This window comes from Corylus avellana, chromosome ca9, assembly GCF_901000735.1.
Source record: "Corylus avellana chromosome ca9, CavTom2PMs-1.0".
Lineage (NCBI taxonomy): Eukaryota > Viridiplantae > Streptophyta > Magnoliopsida > Fagales > Betulaceae > Corylus > Corylus avellana.
The window spans coordinates 12,292,451-12,306,518 of record NC_081549.1 but is presented as its reverse complement, the minus strand read 5'-3'; the positions used below and the strand labels follow the sequence as shown (position 1 = coordinate 12,306,518).

The 14,068-nt window shown below is 37.1% G+C and overlaps 1 protein-coding gene across 1 annotated transcript; it reads left to right on the top strand.

The window, feature by feature from the left end:
* The first annotated feature begins 518 nt into the window (after window positions 1-518).
* LOC132162315 (uncharacterized) lies at window positions 519-2,348 on the top strand. The gene is made up of 2 exons (XM_059572563.1): window positions 519-1,118; window positions 1,425-2,348. Exons 1-2 carry the CDS (start codon window positions 519-521, stop codon window positions 2,346-2,348), a joined length of 1,524 nt encoding a protein of 507 aa, XP_059428546.1.
* Window positions 2,349-14,068: the final 11,720 nt, after the last annotated feature.

Genomic DNA, 14,068 nt, shown 5'->3' with positions numbered 1-14,068 from the left:
GGAGCCGGTCATGGCGGCGCAGGCTTCAGAGGTTATGAGCGCGATGGAGCTGGCCATATGGGGAATGTCTATGACGGCGCTGGCTACCGGGATACGTATGGAGAGCAACCCAGACGTCAGGATCATGGTAGGGAGGAATCCCACGAATACCAAATGAAGATTGATCTCCCATCATTCTATGGGCATCTTCAAATGAAGATTTCTTAGATTGGGTGATGGAAGTAGAGAGGTTCTTTGATTATATGAGTATTCGCGAGGATCGCAAGGTGAAGTTAGTGGCATACAAGTTCAAGGGAGGAGCTTCTGCTTGGTGGGAAAAATTACAGATTTCCCTAGCCCGACAAGGGAAGGGACCTGTAACTTCATGGTTGAAGATGAAGCGGCTACTCAAGGCACGATTTTTACCACCGAACTTTGAGCAACAGCTATTCCAACAATACCAAGAGTGTTGACAAGGAGGTCGGACCATCCAGGCGTATGTTAATGATTTCTATCGCCTATCTGCTTGAAATGATCTCATGGAGACAGAGGATCAACAAGTTGCAAGGTTTATTGGTGGACTGCGTGTGGCAATACAAGATAAGGTTTCTATGCATCCTGTCTTTACTTTGAACGAGGCAGTTAGTTTGGTAACCCGAGCAGAGAAGCAACTGGAGAAGCCTAGAGCACCAACCTGGGAGCGAAACTCGAGTGATTCGACGAGACCAACACAGGGTCCAGGAAAACAACCTCTAGTCCCGACACTCACACCAAGTCAACCAGTGACTTCCACAGGAAAAGGAGCCAGAAGCAGTTCAAGCACCCCGAGACAACCAGCCAACAATCCATACGCACGGCCCAGTCTAGACAAGTGTTTCCAATGCAACCAACCGGGACATAGGTCGCATCAATGTCCCCGGAGGCAGATGGTAAACTTGATCGAACCCGAGCTAGAGGAAGGGTTCAAGAATGGAGATATTGATACACCCGAGGATGAGGAAAAGGAGTTGGCTGACGCTGATGAGGGAATACCACTTTCCCGATCCTTAGTAATTCAACGTTTACTCTTGACCCCGAGGCAAGAGGATCAATTTCAAAGGCACAAGATTTTTCGTACTCGCTGCACAATCAACCAAAGGGTATGTGATGTGATTATTGATGGTGGTAGCGGGGAGAACGTAGTGTCTAAGGAGATGGTTTCAAAGTTGGGTCTGAAAACTGAGAAGCACCCAGCTCCATATAAGATCGGATAGATCAAGTGGGGAACTGAGACACTAGTAACCGAGAGATGCCGTTTCACATTTTCGATCGGTAAGCATTACTCGGATTCTATTTTGTATGATGTTGTGGAGATGGATGCATGCCACTTAATCCTGGGAAGACCGTGGTAGTTTGACGTGGATGCCCAGCATCAAGGAAGAGCCAATGTCTACACTATCTTTTAGGATGGTCGGAAGATAACATTTCGACCCTTACAAGAAGTCAAAAATTCTACTCAATTCAAGGAAAAGCTGGTCCTCCTATCCACTGGGTCAGAATTTATAGAAGAAGTTAAGGAGGCCCAAGACATCATAGCATTGGTGACCGAGGGAACCCCGGGCTCCGTCTCACAAGAAGTTCCCGAGATAATGCGACTGATGTTAGAAGAATTCCAAGACATCATGCCTAAAGAGATGCCCGAAGGACTGCCGCCCATGAGAGATATCCAACACTATATTGACTTAGTGCCGGGAGCAAGTCTCCCGAACTTGCCACATTATCGAATGAGCCCAAAGGAGAATGCTATTTTGCAAGAGCAAGTAGAGGGGTTAATTCGGAAGGGACACTTGCGAGAGAGTATGAGTCCATGCGCAGTACCGGCCCTACTTGTACCGAAGAAAGATGGGAGTTGGCGAATGTGCGTGGATAGCTGGGCAATAAACAAGATCACGGTCAAGTATCGGTTTCCAATTCCCCGAATAGGTGACATGTTTGATATGCTATCTGGGGCTAAGATTTTTTCGAAGATTGACTTGAGGAGTGGAAATCACCAAATCCGTATACGACCGGGAGATGAGTGGAAAACTGCGTTCAAGACTAAAGAGGGGCTTTATGAGTGGATGGTGATGCCTTTCGGCCTTTCGAATGCACCAAGCACTTTCATGCGACTCATGAATCATGTACTGAAACCTTTTATCAAAAAATTTGTCGTTGTCTATTTTGATGATATTCTTATCTACAGCCGCAACCTGGTGGATCACATGGATCATGTGAGGAAAGTGTTGGAGGTTCTTCGTGAAAATAAGTTGTTTATCAACTTAAAGAAGTGTAGTTTCATGATGGATCAGTTACTCTTCCTCGGATTTGTAGTCGGTGCCGATGGAATCTGAGTGGATGAAGAGAAGGTGAGAGCAATCCGAGAATGGCCCACACCCAAGTCGGTGGAAGAAGTAAGAAGTTTCAATGGGTTAGCAACTTTCTATAGAAGGTTCGTTCGGAATTTTAGCAGTATTGTCGCACCGATCACCGAGTGTATGAAGAAAGGAAAATTCAATTGGGGTGAAGAAGCCGAGCGAAGTTTCTCAATCATCAAAGAAAAACTATGCACAGCACCTGTACTTGCCTTACCTGACTTTGACAAGCTGTTTGAAGTTGAATGTGATGCATCAATCGTCAGGATAGGAGCTGTGTTATCTCAAGAAGGGAAGCCCGTAGAATTTTTTAGTGAAAAGCTCGGAGAAGCAAGACAGAAGTGGTCAACATATGAGTTGGAGCTTTATGATGTCTTGAGAGCCCTCAAGGTGTGGGAGCACTACTTGATCCAACGAGAGTTTGTCCTCTATACCGAACATCAAGCATTAAAGTTCATCAATAGTCAAAAGAATTTGAATCGGATGCATGCTCGGTGGGTTTCTTACATCCAACGGTTCACTTTTTCTCTCAAGCATAAGTCGGGGAAACTGAATCGTGTAGCTGACGCTTTAAGCCGCCGAGCTACCCTGCTGATCACCATGAAAGCTGAAGTGACTAGATTCGAGTGCCTAAAGGAGTTATATGAGGAAGATGAAGATTTTGGTGAAACCTGGAAGCATTGCAAGGCGAGGCAACCAATTTTTGAGATACATATTCAGGAGGGGTATTTATTTCGTGGGAATCGGCTGTGCATTCCGAGGAGTTCCTTACGGGAACAAATAATCCGAGAATTACATGATGGAGGTTTGGGTGGTCATCTAGGAAGAGACAAGACTATTGCTCTGGTAGAGGAGCGGTATTACTGGCCGCAACTGAAGAAAGAAGTAAGTAATTTTGTCCAACGATACCAGACTTGTCAGGTCGCCAAGGGGCAAACCCAAAATACAGGATTATACATGCCTCTACCAATACCAGAAGCACCGTGGGAAGATGTATCCATGGATTTTGTATTGGGTCTCCCGAGAACCCAACGAGGAGCAGATTCTATAATGGTAATTGTGGATAGATTTTCCAAAATGGCTCACTTTGTTGCTTGCAAGAAAACATCTGATGTTGTTCAAGTGGCCAATCTATTCTTCCGAGAAGTGGTTCGATTGCATGGAGTCCCAAAGTTTATCACTTCTGACCGAGACACCAAGTTCTTGTCTCACTTTTGGCTAACATTATGGAGGCGGTTCGACACAGCATTGAACTTTAGTAGCACGAACCATCCGCAGACGGACGGGTAGACAGAAGTTGTTAATCGAACTCTAGGTAATTTACTTCGATGTATTGCAGGTGACAAACCGAAGCAGTGGGACCTTGCTTTAGCTCAGGCTGAGTTTGCCTACAATAACATGGTGAATCGGTCTACTGGGAAGGCACCATTTGAAGTTGTCTATGGGAGAACTCTGAGACTTGCAGTAGATCTTGCAGCTTTACCTAAGCTACCAGGTGCAAGTGTGGCAGTGGAGCATTTAGCAGAACGGGTGAAAGTTACCCAAGAGGGAGTTCGTCAGCATCTAGAAGAATCCTATGCTAAGTACAAGACGGCAGCAGACAAGGGTCGGCGATCAAAGAATTTTCAAGAAGGAGATCTTGTGATGGTGTATCTACGCAAGGGGCGACTGCCAACTGGTACCTCTGGAAAGCTGAGGAATAAGAAGTATGGTCCATTCAAGGTACTAAAAAATATTAACGACAATGCATATGTCATCAATCTTCCAAAAGAAATGGCGATATCCTCAACATTCAACGTGGCTGACATTTTTGAATATTTTCCACCAGAGGAGTCAGAACTTAACTCGAGGACGAGTTCCTTTCAAGAAGGGGAGACTAATGTAGGACATGTGTGTCCCCACCTCCAAGAATAAATAGTTTACTATTAATCCTTTCCCTACTAGGAGTATATTTACTTTTCCTATTAGAATTATGTTTACTTTCCCTACTAGGATTATGTTTACTTTCCTACTAAGATTAGATTTCCTTTCTCTACTAGAAGTAGGTTTACTTTTTCTCCTAGGATTTCTCTTCTATAAATAGGCTAGCCTATTATGTAAAACTCAATCAATTGAATTATTATCAAATCAGAGAATTCTCTCTCAAATACTCTGCAGAGTTTTATCCTTCTTTAGCTTGTGGGCTTGTTTTTATCTTTTGGGGTAGAAGACGAAGACGCTTCTCCTTGCAAAATCAAAGACGCCGCTCTTTGATTAGTTACCTTAGTCTTCCGCTACGTCATTACTTTATACCTTTGGTTCGCGTTTCATTTATAAACGTTGGGTCGGGGTTTTCTATAAAAAAAAAAAAAAAAATCTGAATTTTAGCTTTCTTGGGTCCGTATTCCAATATTGTTTGTTGGGTCTCAAAAGCGCGTCGATTGAGGTTCGCATCACCGTGATTCTTGGGTTAATCAACATGGGGAACCGGGAGTATATGCCATGCCCTAGGCCTCATGTGTTTGTCGATTTCCATAGAACATATGCTTTCCTAAGGAACAACTTAGTAAACACCATCCTAAATCCCTTAGAAAAGAAAAGAGTTAGAGTATATGCCATGCCTAATTCGTTGCTTAGGGAAATCTATAGCTTAAGGAGTATACGCCATGCCCTTAGGTTGACAAACATTAGATATGCACAACATGGTCAAAGCATTGGCATATTGTTATATTAGCTAAATATAATTAGTGGTGGATATCAAAGCCCTACCTTTTATTATCATCACTTAAACAATCAATCTTTGTTCTACATAAGAAATTTATTTTTAAATAAAAATTCAGCAATCCTCGTGGGAATGATCCTGTACTTGCACCATATACTACTATGTTGACTTTGTGCACTTGCAGGTGAAACGTACAATTATTTACCTATTAATTTAGATAGATATTTGCACAACAGACATATATATTTCTATTCTTACATGGTACATATGTGTGATTGTGTATTGTCCGATTATATACATGTGAGATCCCTAAGATGCCTTGTATTTGAGTTATGGTGTGAGTAAGAGAATTATTACACAGAAAATCATAATCAAAGGTCGTTGCAACTTATAAAATTATTGTTCTTAGTCGTAAATGGAACTTAGAACTCCATCTATACTATAAGATGTCAACCTCAACGATCACTCTTAATTAGGAGAAGCAGGTGGGCTTCGGGTTAATATGTTGGTGTAGGAGCGAGGTAGTACCATGCACCGAACGGACTACGTGAGTCATCATTCTTTTATAGTAGTGTCATAAAGAATAATGTATGTGCACGACAACTTATAACAATTACTCTAAATCCTAAGAAGTTCGTGAACTCAGATGTAAAGTGTAGGTTACTTTGATGTATCAAAGAGTGAGATCTTTCTGCGGTCAAAAATCTCGATACGTTGGGTAATCACATATTACATTGTGAGAACACACTTCAAGAAGGAATCTAAATCCTTTTGCCAAAGAACAAAGAGATAAGGAATATTCTCCTTATTTTAGATTTAATTAGAAAAATTATCCTGAAGCTCAGGCCTGAGTGTTTCAGCGGGATATAGTGAAACTTATGTATGTACAATGTGAGATTGATTCTCACAATGTGCATAACGATAATCATGAATTTAAATCGGTTACTCAATGAAAGAGATCATGAACAAAGTGATAGAAGATAAACTTTGGTTTGACTACGAAATGATTCCATGCAGGGCTAATATGTAATAAATAAGTACATCATGATGATTAATTGATTAAATAAAAAATACTTATTAGAGTGCAATCACAATAATTTAGTGAAATTAATTGTGATTAAATAAAGTCGTGTGACATGTCAGGGTAGACATGGTCACAAGCCTATTGGAGCTAATAGTATTTTTTCCTTTAAGTCCCTATTTGAGCTGATGTAAATTGACTATATTTATTTTGGGCCTTAGTGGGAATGGGCTAGGGTTAAAACCCTAGCCCATTTACGTGGGAGTACAATTACGTCCCATGGTTGGTTATGTGGGAGTGGCAAGTCGTAAATATTCTCCCCTTGGTCGTGACTCTACATAGACTAGGATTAGTAATCCCAACCCCACATGTATTCCTTTCATACCTCTCCTAGTATTCTCAAATCCATAAATAGAGGTGCCATTGTGAAGCAAAACTCACTCCTCTCATCCTAGAGAAATACACGGCTATAGGGAAAATTTTCTCTCTAAGTTTTGCTTCTAGTTTTTTATTTCCTCAATTGTTCGAAGATCTTGAAGTTCATCAAGAACATCAAGAAATTCCACAAAAACTTGAAGAACACGATGAACCCAATGAACACAAATGGATGAGCATGGAATCCTACTACGAGTTTGCTGGGAGCATTGAACAAGGATTGCTCAGTCCTATGCCCTAATGCCTAGTAGAGACCGAATCATCATGTAAGTAACACAAACTTGTGTGTTCAATTTAAATTTAAATCTAGCAATGTTTCTCTTGATGATAAAAGTTCATGGGGACTTATGTTTTTTTTTTTTTTTTCCACCACATAAAAAGAATTTTTTGAATTTTACGCAATAGATCCCAACAATGGGTTTGGCCCAAAGTTAGTCACTTTAGGGTTAGGGTTTTGTCAGTCTATTTAAGTGAACTTTTGTACTCCTATAGGGACAAATGATGATTAATAAAAAAAAACATATATTATCTTTGAGATGCAACTTCTCTTCTCTTTTGGTGGTGAGACTCTACCAAGGCCAGTAAAACTCTGGTTCAACCTATTCTTATCATTATTTTAGTAAGACTCTAAATTAACGTAAGATTTATGTTTAATTTTTATTGTTTTTATCCCATTTGTTGGCAAATTCTTTCTGTCATGCATCAGTTTTATAGTACTATTACGCTGTAAAATAAATGGTACCATCAACAGCCTCAAACATTTCAACAATCTTAGAGCAACTCCAGCAGATTGGCTAAAAGGGAAATATTAGCTAACTTGAGCTAATATTGCCGTTTTTTAACTTCCACCAGAGTAGCTCCATACTAGCTACAATACATTCATTATTATAATGAATAGCAATTTAGTGTTATTCAATGTAGCAGTACGCTAGAGGAATTAAATATTCACTTCAAATGGTTATTTTTTCTTTGTTTATTGTTTTTTTCTCCTTTGATTAAGTATTGGCAAGAATATAATAATAATAATAATAAAAAAAAAAGAATGAGAAATATTATTTAAAAGCAAGTAGAGAATAGAATAGAGAATTTGTTGGAGTATGTATAAAAAAAACAATAGCTAAAGTAGATAGTTGTACTTTTTCGGTAGCTATTTTAGCTATTACTGCTCGAGGTGCTCTTACGAATATAATTGGGTTTCTAATGCATCTATAATCTATTATCAAGACGAACTTGAACACTATGTAAATCTCTAAAATTTGCCATTTTTCTTAGGGATTCTACAAACACATTTGTAATTGTCTTTTTTCAATTTCAGTGGACAATGGTCATAGAGGAGATATTCAGGTTGTTTAGGGTTTGGAGAAGCACTCAACAATTCATCTTTAACTAATCTAATAAACCATTGAAAAACTTATTGGAACTGGCGTTCAAAAGTCCAATTGACTAGATGATATTTTGATTATATTTGAATAATATTGCTTATTCTCTAATTTTATTATTGAACATTGCGCATATACATATACATTAATGATTTATACGGTATGTGTATATATATATATATATATATATATATATATATATATATATGTGTGTGTGTGTGTGTGTGTGTGTATTGTCATGCTATATATGCGTAAAGACCTTAAGTTGCATTGTATATAACTTTAGTGTGAGTAACAAAGTTATCATATAGAAGATCTTGATCATAGGTCCTTGCAACTTATAAATAATTAAACGAAGCTTTACTTTAGACCCTTGAACTACTGCATGTTTTGAGAAAACCCACTCAAAATTAAAAAATTCTCAATTTACACTCATAAATTTTCAATTTCAATCAATTTACGCACTCCGTTAGTTTTAACCGTTAACTTCTAATGAAAATGCCTTAAAAAGACCAAATTACCCTTTGATTTCCATTTTATTTTAATTTTTAATTTGAAATTAGGATAAATTTTGAATTTTATAAAAAATCAGGAGTATACACGTTATTTTATCACTTTTAAAGTTTAAAATCTTACGGATGGGGTAAATTGATTGAAATTGAGAGTTCAGAGTGTTAAATTAAGAGTTTTTGAAATTTAGGGGAGTCTTTTCAAAACGTGCGGTAGCTCAGAGATTTAAAGTGAAGTTTTTCCAAATAATTATTTGAGGTTGTAAATGAAACTGGCTTTCCACCTAAATCATAAGATGTCAACCTTAACGTTTTGTCTTGATCAAGAGAAGCAAGTGGGTTTCGGGTTGATATGTTGGTGTAGGAACGAGGTAGTACCATACACCGAACAGGTTCGTAAGTCATCATTCTTTTAAACATTGTCTTAAAGAATGATGTAGTGCACGATGTTTATAACAGTTACTCTAAATTCTAAGAAGATTATGAACTCAAATGTTAAGTGTAGGTCACTTAAATGTTAGAGCCCAAGCTTTAAATTGACTATTTATTTTGGGTTGTTTTATTTTATAAAACATGAGCCAAATAATTTTATTCCTAAATGGCTTATTATTTGGAAATGATTAGGTTTAGAAATTAAAGCTGTGGGCTCTTGGATTTAAATCCTAAATGCTTAAAAAGAATTAAAAGACCACTAGGCCTATGGGATAAAACCCAAGCCCAGGCTTTTGCTACTAACTACTCTGTAATTTTTTAGAATAGTTTATGTGAGACCACATTCACAGTTATGATCAATTATCAAAGAGAAGATTTAATAGAGGAATCAATTCCTCGAGAACAAGAAGGGACGTGTTCTTCACTGTTCAACATACAAAAAGAATTTCAAGCAAAATTATATAACCCAATATGACTTCTTGAAGTACGATTGATTTGATTTGCATTTTGTAGCTTTTCTTTTTAATGTTTGATTTGTGAGGCTTGCAACAAAATATACATTTTTTACTGTGATGCTTGTAGCAAGTGAAGAGTTCAAAGTGGCAGCTTGCCTTTTATAATGAACGGTGAAAGTGAAAGAAAACATAAACAAGTTGGGACCCGTAAAAGCTGATTGATGTTGAATGCCTCACCAAACTACAAATTTTACACGTGAAAAGTTTGAAATTAATGGCAGATTGATATAGCAATTAAATTGGCACCAAAAAATGACAAAAAGAGTTAAAATAAATGTAATAAAATGAAGTTTATAGGAACCTATAAAAATTTTGTATTCCACAGTGAAGTTATTTTTAAAAATAATTTTATATACAAATATAACTTATGACTTCAAATTAAATTAAATTTAAAATTTATCTGCTTTTATTTAGACACATATAAAATGATTATATGTATCTATGTAATGAGTAATGTTAGAAACCATATTTTTATCTAATAATTATCTCACAATGCTGACGTGGTAGTCCCAACCGATTATTTGTTAAAAATAATAATAATGAAAATATGATATATAAGATTACTCTTATGTATTTATTTATTTACATAGATTCAGACCCCCATACAAAATATTTTGATTTCGTCCTTGCGCTAGCCCATTTCCTCCACCGGACGTCACTGCCAATCGGCCATTCATCTCTCTCTGCCACTCCACCGCCCAAAACTCCATCACCGCAAGAGAATATACTTGTTCCCGTTCAAGAGAAGACAAATACCCATCTCATACGAGATTACGCGTCAATAGTTCTTATCAGTATGGGTATACACCCATCACAGCATAACATAAAGTCTTGTGCAATTGCAGAAAAAAATTTCACATCCAAACATAGTTTTTGGGCTTCTTTGGCAAACCATTTGCCCCCTCTCCTTACTTTTCCGGTTTTCCCTAAAAAAGTAAACTTCAAAATATTTCAATTTTTTCACTTTTTATATCACATCATTTTTTTATTATTATTATTCAAACAAAAAAAACTCACCTCAAAAAGCTTTACCAAACACACACCCCGAGCTCTATGTATGAGAGAGAGAGAGAAACGACCCAAGAAATGGTTCTTAATACTACAAAACATAAATGAACGACAAAAATCAAAGCTGAAAAATTGAGAAGTTTATGAAAGCACTAGCATAAATGCCAACAAGGTTTAAAGGTTATTATACTGTGACGGTATACGAGATTAGCAAACCTCACACACAGGCCTGGGTACTTGCAAAAAGAAAAAAGAAAAAATCTTATCACAAACCTTTTCTCAGGCGGTGATGGACTTGTGAATGGTGGAGTGGCGGAGAGATGGGGCATTTGGGCGGAGGACCGCGCCCAGTGGGTCGATTCTCCTGAATGGGAAGGAGAAATTTTGTAGATTCATGTAGATAATAGGGTAAGATGTAATGTTTTCATCTTAATTCCTTTTAATGCTCCAAGCCTATGTGTCTCTCTTTCTTTGGAAGGCACAAAGGATTTAGTTTGCGCCAAATTCCTATACAAGTTATTCTTATGCTAAAAACCACACTTTTATCTTACAATAGTTCCACAAGAGTCCCAACTAATACGGACTAATCCAAAGGTTAGTAAGAACTGTCATGTTACCATTGTAAGATATTTGTAGAATAAAAATATAGTTTCTTACATTATATATATATATATATATATATATATATGTGTGTGTGTGTGTGTGTGTGTGTGTGTTTCTTTCCATAAAATAGACTCTCCAAACTAGATTCCCAATCAAGAAAAACTTCTGGATGCATCTTTCCATGAAAATCTGAAATTTCAATCATAATTCCCGAATAAAGATCAAGTGCTCTTAGTATCTTTCAAGTTTCTTCTAATCCTATTATTTACGTTATATTGGAGGGTTGCAATTTTAGTATATTCAAGGACCAATGTTATTTACGTTATATTGGAGGGCTGATCATGTTGTGATTCCTGATCAGCCCAAATGCAGTGGGACTCAAAAACACATAAGAACCATAAAAAAATAAAAAAATAAAAAAATAAAAAAAAAAATAAAAAAAGGGCTATAGTTTCTTCTTCCATTCATTTTTATTTTTGGGATTTGTCAGAAACAATGGCCAACAGCGTTTGGCAAGATACAAAAGCTCTTTAAGGTCACGCACCAAATAATGACCCTCACAACTATCCAAAATTCTGGGAGAATATTAACATGACGAAGTAGGTATTTTTCCTTAGGTCATCCTTATAGCCTTGCCCAAGTGAGTACTCAATGAAAGCAGATAATCATCAGCACCAATTATTTGTAAAGAGCATAACACAAACACTAGACTGGTACATTTATACCAACATCATCATTAACCCCAAATATACATTCTTGTATGAAAAGATTATATTCTATTTCTAGTTGTAGAAGTATTTAGTTTATTCATTCTTAAAACAAAGAGGTATTTCTAGATCCCTAAATGCATAGATCTCCAATGATGCATATGCTTGCATTTATTAAAGTTAGGATCTCATAAATATCAATATATGAAGACTACTTGATATATAACATCTTTAGAACTGTTCATCACTAAATTAGGTTTCTTGATAAGTTCTTGAACGAGCTTCTTGGATGACGTTTGATGGTTAAGGACTTGGGGAGAGTTAGGTTATTAAAAAAGGGTTGAATCTTTCAAGTGCTTTGACGTATATCTGATATTTAAACTGTGAATTGAACATGAGAAATAAAAGATAAACCCTAAGCATTCATACCAAGGTTTCCTAAGTAATCACATCTAGCAAGGAGAAGGTGATTACACCCTCGAACTTTAAGCAGTTGGGTTGAACTTGTTCTATGAATTTTGATACATTACATAAAAAGCCTTTATATAGGCTATTCCTAATCCTTTCTAAACAAACAAAAAAATAAAATAAGAATTACTAAACCCAGAAGGAAACTATTAAAACAAAATAGAACAAGACTCCAAAACATAAACTAGACTCATTAGCCTCTTTTACAACCCATTCCAGCAAATCTTGAGACTACTAGATACCCCCTACTCTAGTAAGAATTAATTAAACCTGAATCAAATTTTTCCTTACCGCAAAGCAAATAAACATATAAACAGAAAAGTAAGACTAAAACTAAATAGACTAAGACTTCAGAGGATTCTAATTGGGCCCCACATCAAATAAAGATCATAAATTCAAATAATTTTGGTTTTAATGTTTGCTCTTCCTGGAGCTTCTTGCTGCCAGCATCACTACTAAAAGAACGAAAGGTTAGGACAGCACTATTATGTGAATCTTTTTTATTTTATTTTATAAGTAAACACAATTCATTAAAAGGCGCAAAGACGCAACCAAGTATATATGAAATATACAAGAAAAACATTTAGTTAGAGGGAAAAAAAGAAAAAGAAAAAATATCAAGAACATGAAAGCTAGAAATATTTGAGTAAAAAACAGTTGTCCAGTGGTAAAGAATTTTGAAGAAAAAATCCTATAATTCCATCACCGTCCATCCGGTCTTTAAAACTCGAATTATTTATTTCCCTCCAAAGGCACCACATAAGGCAAGACAATACCATCTTTCCTATAGCAGCATTCTAAATCCTACCAAAATGCCATTTCCAACAAGCGAAGAGGTCTACCACTCAACTAAGTATGACGCAAGCCAACCCAATAAGGTTGAAGATAGTATTCCAAAGGCACTAGCCATCTCACAATGGAGTAAAAGGTGGTCCACTGACTCTGCTTTTTTCTTACACATATAAGACCAATTAACAATAATGACATGTTGCTTATTAAGATTATCCATGGTTAGTATATTCCCTAACGCAACTGATCAAGCAAAGAACACCACTCTCAAGGGAATTTATTCCTCCAAATACTCTTCCGAGGTAAAGGATTACAAACATGGGGAATAACGACATTGTAGTAAAATTTAACATAACATAAAAAACATAAAATAAAAAAACCCCTCCTAGAAGGTACCCAACAAAGCTTGTCTTTACCAACCGTCTCAATATGAAGTAATACAACAAATTGAACAACGAGATAAAGGAATCCGCCTCCGGGTCATGGCTCACCCTAAGAAAGTTAACATTCCATTGATGAGAGTTACTAAAACCCTCCAAATGACCTGCCATTGAAGAGTCTTACAACGGGCCAAACTGAACAAGTCTGGAAAAGCTAGTTTGAGGGTCTTATCCCCACACTTGATATCATGCTAGAATCTAACTTTGGAACTATCATTGACCTCAAATCTAGTATGACTACAAAACTCTCCATATCCCCTCATGATGTTCTTTCGTAGCCCCACCCCAAATGACCAATGAACTTCATTTGAACACTGCACACTCCACGCGCTGCCATGTTTATAATCCACAACCATCCTCCATAAGATCTCTCTCTCATAAACATAACACCAAAGTCACTTCCTCGGTTGAATAAAAGTAAATAGCTGACCCCCAACCCTCCTCTAGGGATCCGGGAACACACTTTAGACCAGCTAACCAAATGGAATTTGATCTCTTTACAAATACCACCCCACAAAAAGTTCCGTTGTAACTTCTCTACCCTTTGATCAAGGTACTTTTAATCAAGGTCACTCTCTCACCCTTTGACAAATACTTCCTCAGCCATCCAGCCAAACGATGTTCTATCTTCTCAATGATAGCATCCCATACAGATTTGGCTCTAAACAAAACTCCCAACCGAAGCATAGATA